Raw genomic sequence first — 6000 nt, 5'->3', positions numbered from 1 at the left:
TGCTCATTAAGTTAAAAGTTTTGATTTGTGTTTTGAATGTACGGACTTTTAAATCACTTTTGTATTACAGATACAGATTTTATTTTGTATTTAGCGATCTTAATATTTTCCAGTAATAATGCCAATTTCACCACCGTACTTTGGACCAAACCGGCTACCAGCTGGGCTTAATCTCCACGTGAATATGATGCCGGGAGTCGGAGACTGAGGCAGATACAGAAACGAAGATGGAGACGGAGACGGGGGCACTTGAGGGCTCGAGTGGCGCATGTTGGGGCTCATTGTTGGCCAGACTCATTGCTTTGTTTTTGTTAACGATTCGGAATTAGTTTCGATTTCGATTTCGGCTTCCGCCGCTGTTTGCCGGCAAACAGAGCGCTGCTCATTGTTTGATTTGAAGCTGGCAAACATTTGAGCGTATAAATATGCGGACAAATTGCGACGATTAATCATTCGACCCATAGATTCCACCGTCAAAGCAATTAGCTTGGAGATCTATAGCAAAATGGTGAATATCCCAGTAGCATCAGGATACTGTAACCCTCAGGACTACATCATCTAACCCTTCCCTTCCCCTTGCAGAAAATATTCCTAGCGTGCATCTTTATTGCCGCCGCGACGGCTGCAGTGATTCCTGTCGAACAAGCCAGGCACCGTCGTGACGTCACCGAGCTCGTGAACGAGTACATCCCGCCGGCGGAGGAAGTTGGCGCCGATCTGGCCCAAGACCCCGTCGCCCTGGGAGAGGATGGATACCGCTACAAGACCGTTCGCAGGCTGAAGCTCCGCCACCGCCGTGATGTCTCCGAGATTGCCAACGATTACCTGCCACCCACTGAGGAGCTTGTTGCCGATGCCCCCGTTGAGGAGGTTCCTGTTGAGGAGGCTTCCCAGGATTCCGCTGTTCTGTCCGCTGATGGATACAAGTACAAGACCGTGCGTCGTTTGAAGTACCGCCAGCGTCGCGATGTCTCCGAGATTGCCAACGAATACCTGCCCCCTTCGGAGGAGGTCGTCACCGAGGCTCCCTTGGAGGAGGCCCCCGTTGAGGAAGCTTCTCAGGACTCCGCCGTCCTCTCTGCTGATGGATACAAGTACAAGACTGTTCGCCGCCTGAAGTACCGTCAACGCCGTGACGTTTCCGAGATCGCCAACGAATATCTGCCACCCACTGAGGAGCTTGTTGCCGATGCCCCCGTTGAGGAGGTTCCTGTTGAGGAAGCCTCTCAGGATTCCGCTGTCCTGGCCGCCGATGGATACCAGTACAAAACTGTCCGTCGCCTGAAGTACCGTCAACGCCGTGACGTTTCCGAGATCGCCAATGAGTACTTGCCCCCTACCGAAGATGCTGCCACCGAAGCTCCCATTGAGGAGGCTCCAGTGGAAGAAGCTAGCCAAGATTCCGCTGTCCTTGCCGCTGATGGTTACCAATACAAAACCGTCCGTCGCCTAAAGTACCGCCAGCGTCGCGACGTTTCCGAGGTTGCCAACGAATATCTGCCACCCACTGAAGAGGTTGTCACCGAAGCCCCTATTGAGGAAGCTCCAGTTGAGGAAGCCAGCCAAGATTCTGCTGTCCTGGCCGCTGATGGTTACCAATACAAAACTGTCCGTCGCCTGAAGTACCGTCAGCGTCGTGATGTTTCCGAGATCGCCAATGAGTACCTGCCACCCACTGAGGAGGTTGTTGCTGATGCCCCAGTTGAGGAGGTCCCCATTGAGGAAGCTAGCCAGGACTCCGCTGTCCTTTCCGCTGATGGCTACAAGTACAAGACAGTGCGTCGCCTGAAGTACCGCCAGCGTCGGGATGTTTCCGAGATCGCCAACGAGTACCTGCCCCCTTCGGAGGAGGTCGTCACCGAAGCTCCCTTGGAGGAAGCTCCAGTTGAGGAAGCTTCTCAGGATTCTGCTGTCCTTGCTGCCGATGGATACCAGTACAAAACCGTCCGTCGCCTAAAGTACCGCCAGCGTCGCGATGTTTCCGAGGTTGCCAACGAATATCTGCCACCCACTGAGGAGGTTGTTGCTGATGCCCCAGTTGAGGAGGTTCCGATCGAGGAAGCCTCTCAGGATTCCGCTGTCCTGGCTGCCGATGGATACCAGTACAAGACCGTGCGTCGCCTGAAGTACCGCCAGCGTCGTGATGTTTCCGAGATCGCCAATGAGTACCTGCCACCCACTGAAGAGGTTGTCACCGAAGCCCCCATTGAGGAAGCTCCAGTTGAGGAAGCCAGCCAAGATTCTGCTGTCCTGGCCGCTGACGGTTACCAATACAAAACTGTCCGTCGCCTGAAGTACCGTCAGCGTCGTGATGTTTCCGAGATCGCGAACGAATATCTGCCTCCTAGCGAGGAAGTTGTTGCTGATGCCCCAGTTGAGGAGGTTCCGATCGAGGAAGCCTCTCAGGACTCCGCCGTTCTCTCTGCTGATGGATACAAGTACAAGACTGTTCGCCGCCTGAAGTACCGTCAACGCCGTGACGTTTCCGAGATCGCCAATGAGTACCTGCCCCCTTCGGAGGAGGTCGTCACCGAAGCCCCCATTGAGGAAGCTCCAGTTGAGGAAGCTTCTCAGGATTCCGCTGTCCTGGCTGCCGATGGATACCAGTACAAAACTGTCCGTCGCCTGAAGTATCGTCAACGCCGTGATGTCCCCGAGATTGCCAACGAATATCTGCCACCCACCGAGGAGGTTGTTGCTGATGCTCCTGTTGAGGAGGTCCCCATTGAGGAAGCTAGCCAGGACTCCGCTGTCCTTTCCGCTGATGGCTACAAGTACAAGACTGTGCGTCGCCTCAAGTATCGCCAGCGTCGGGATGTTTCCGAGATCGCCAATGAGTACCTGCCCCCTTCGGAGGAGGTCGTCACCGAGGCTCCCTTGGAGGAGGCCCCCGTTGAGGAAGCTTCTCAGGACTCCGCTGTCCTGGCCGCCGATGGATACCAGTACAAGACCGTGCGACGCCTGAAGTACCGCCAGCGCCGCGATGTGTCCGAGATTGCCAGCGACTACCTGCCGCCCACCGAGGAGCAGGTGGCCGTTGATGCGCCCGTCGAGGAAGTGTCCCAGTCGCAGGACTCCGCCGTCCTCGGTGAAGAGGGCTACCAGTACAAGACCGTGCGCCGCCTGAAGCTGCGCCACCGCCGCGCCCTGTAAGCCTGGCTGTCCTCTACGTTTGTATACCTGTATACCTGTACCTGAACCTGAACTGCTCGTTCACGACTAGAAGCACTCACCCCCACCAACCACTACTAGGCCGTAAGTTTTGCTATTATTTAACGATTGAAATCAACGAATAAATCCAACGAAAATTGTTATTGTGTATACTGGCTGTATTGGTGTTTATCCGACTTCGGGGAGCCCACGTCAATGGGCCACGCACCTGTTGGGAATGGGACTTGGACTTGGACTCGATTCCATAAATTGTGTACCTTTTCGCTTAGTTATGACAGCAACAGTTAAGCTCATGGCTCAGCGCACAAGAACGCAATTATCCAAAAACGAGGTGGACGACGAGGGCAAAGGTGAAGGGTCAGCGGGTTGGCCCGGACTTGACCCGGGATCCGGTCCCGGATCCTGGCACCTTGCTCCCAGCCAGGCGCAACTTCGGCGAACTCTAACAAATACTTTAAGCTATGCTTTTGAAGATGTTAATCTCATGTCAAGTCCACTTTACACACAACGTTAAGGGTTTGCCCTGGCCTGCCATGTCCTGCTCAGCCCCTTTATCCCTGCACTGAAAAAAACAGGGGAAATTGCTAGTCAGGAACATAAAGGAATCCCATATTAAATCTTTATGCAACTCCATTTAAATACAGCATATTTTTAAAATATCTCATAAAGAGTACACTTTAAAAAAAACAAAGAAAAAACAACAAATAAATAGAAAAAAAAATTATGATAATAATAATAAACTGTTAAATCGTAATAATCAAAACTTTATATAGTTGCGAAATTGATTTAATATTTTTTGAATTAGAATTGAAATCAGTGCGCAACTCGATTTTTAAATTAAATATATATAAAAGTATCACATTTGTAAAAAAATAGTATAATAATACAAATGTAAAATCGTAATCAAAATGACGTATAATTTTTATAATAATAATCATTTCAGACAAGTTTAACAAGTAATTTTTGGTTAATATTTTGTGCAAGTGTTCCCACCCACCAGGAACAAAGTTACCCATTGATTTGTGAGTGTGTGTGTGTGTGCGGGTGTTTGGTGTTGGCAGCAGCAGCGGCAGCAAAAAAAGTTGTTAAGTTAAAAGGCATTTGAACCGCAGCGAGCCAAGGATTTCGGTCAGCGCTCCTTTCTGGGATCTAACAACTTCCTTTGCACGCGCCTCCAACAACGAGGTTTGGCTAAAACGGGCAGGACGCGGGGGGCCACAGCCGTTGGACAGACCAACTAATAATAATTTATCGATCCCCTAGCCCAAGTAGTCACATACGTGGGTCGCCCGATGATTTATGGCAGCCAGGGACCTGAGTGGGCGGGTCCAAAACGGGGATCTGGAGGAGGAGAGGTCGAAGGAGGAGGTCCTGGCACAGTCCAAGGTGCCAGACTGGCGGCCAGCGCAGTGCCAAATTGGTTTAATGTGTGGTTAGACAACTTATTTAACGTTTTCAAGTGGTTAGCGCCCACACAATCTCGCCCTGCCAGATGTGGAGCAGGGACAGTCAGTCAGCGGATCGGGCACTCAGGTGGTCCGGCTCTCATTGCCCGCGGCCAGGTGTGGGTACACTACACTAAAACCGTTTTATAGCCATAGTTTCGAAGAAACATTTCGAATAAATAAATTTTACATTAACAAGAAATGTTTACAAAAGTTTTAGAGGGAAAACTAGGTTATGTGTCGAACTCTGAGAAAACTTATAATTTTCATGAGGTAAACCCGTTAAATCTTACACGAGATTGTGATTTCAAATATATATTTAACTTAAAAAAGCTGGGTACTAATGATGCATACATATATTAAAGTTCATCATTGGTTAATTTTAAGCCAACTCTCAGCAAATTAAAATTTGTTTTATAATTGAGTAGATTACTACATCTTTAATTATAAGATGTTTTGATTTGATTAACCAAGCTATAAAGGATTAAAGAAATAATAGTAAGATCTGTTAGAATAATGCAGTTAATAATTTTGTTGTTTTAGAAAAATTATTATTGTTGTACTACAGACACCCTTACCAGTTTGATTTTTCATACTTCTGTACTGTTTATTGATATTTGCTACTCAATTTTTTTCTGAATGTACTCCGTTTTGTTGCGTTTTGTTTGGCCACATAAATCATGCAATGCCGTTATTTACTCTTTGTCGAGCGGCAAACTGGTTACGTATGCCACTATCTGCGGTATCTACAAGTACACAAGCCCCCGGGCTAACGCCTCCACTCTTGTGGGGTATTGGACACTCAAATCGGAATGGAGCATAAATCAGTTGAAGCCATTTTGTGAGCACGCCATCAAGGCGAAATTATGACATCATTAAAACAATTATCTGCGCTAAATTATACGATCTGATAAGTCGCGACAAGACTTCCCTCACTCCCCACAAAATATAGTTTCATTTTGGGGGGAGAAATCACATAAAAATTTTATGAATTATTTCAAATATTTTCAATTACCAAGGGTTCAAGCCGACGCGAAAGCTGCGGAGCACCACATAAATAGATTTATGCTCCACTCGAGCATGGCACATTAACAGGACATTCCAAGGAGCAGCGACAGTAATGAAAGTGAAATTATGGCTTTCGACCCTGACCCGCTAGCAACTGCCTCAAATTTTAGCTTGATTAAAATTCAAAAAGTTCTCGGTCACATGCTCGGCCATAATTTATCACTTAATGGCCTCTCATTATTGAAGTGGGGTATAATTTGTTGATCCAACTGTCTCACCAAAATCAATTCCCGCCGCTGATTAGCTTGGCTCCCCATTATAGCCAAATGCAAATAGAACGATCCGAGGGACAGGATAAGATGTCGGGATACCACTG

The 6000-nt window shown here is 48.3% G+C and overlaps 1 protein-coding gene across 2 annotated transcripts; it reads left to right on the top strand.

Moving 5' to 3' along the window:
• The first annotated feature begins 408 nt into the window (after positions 1–408).
• On the top strand, positions 409–3325 carry LOC128257284 (fibrous sheath CABYR-binding protein). Of its 2 annotated transcripts, XM_052988239.1 has the most exons (4): positions 409–508; positions 583–870; positions 1375–1683; positions 1852–3325. In XM_052988239.1, exons 1-4 carry the CDS (start codon positions 506–508, stop codon positions 3151–3153), a joined length of 1902 nt encoding a protein of 633 aa, XP_052844199.1. In that variant the 5' UTR covers positions 409–505; the 3' UTR covers positions 3154–3325. The 2 variants fall into 2 exon arrangements, with proteins under 2 accessions (XP_052844199.1, XP_052844198.1); XM_052988238.1 differs by having other exon boundaries at positions 1375–3325.
• The last annotated feature ends 2675 nt before the right edge of the window (positions 3326–6000 follow it).

Source organism: Drosophila gunungcola, assembly GCF_025200985.1.
Source record: "Drosophila gunungcola strain Sukarami chromosome 3L unlocalized genomic scaffold, Dgunungcola_SK_2 000002F, whole genome shotgun sequence".
NCBI lineage: Eukaryota > Metazoa > Arthropoda > Insecta > Diptera > Drosophilidae > Drosophila > Drosophila gunungcola.
Note: the sequence above shows the minus strand (reverse complement) of the source record. Positions and strands in the feature narration are given on the sequence as shown.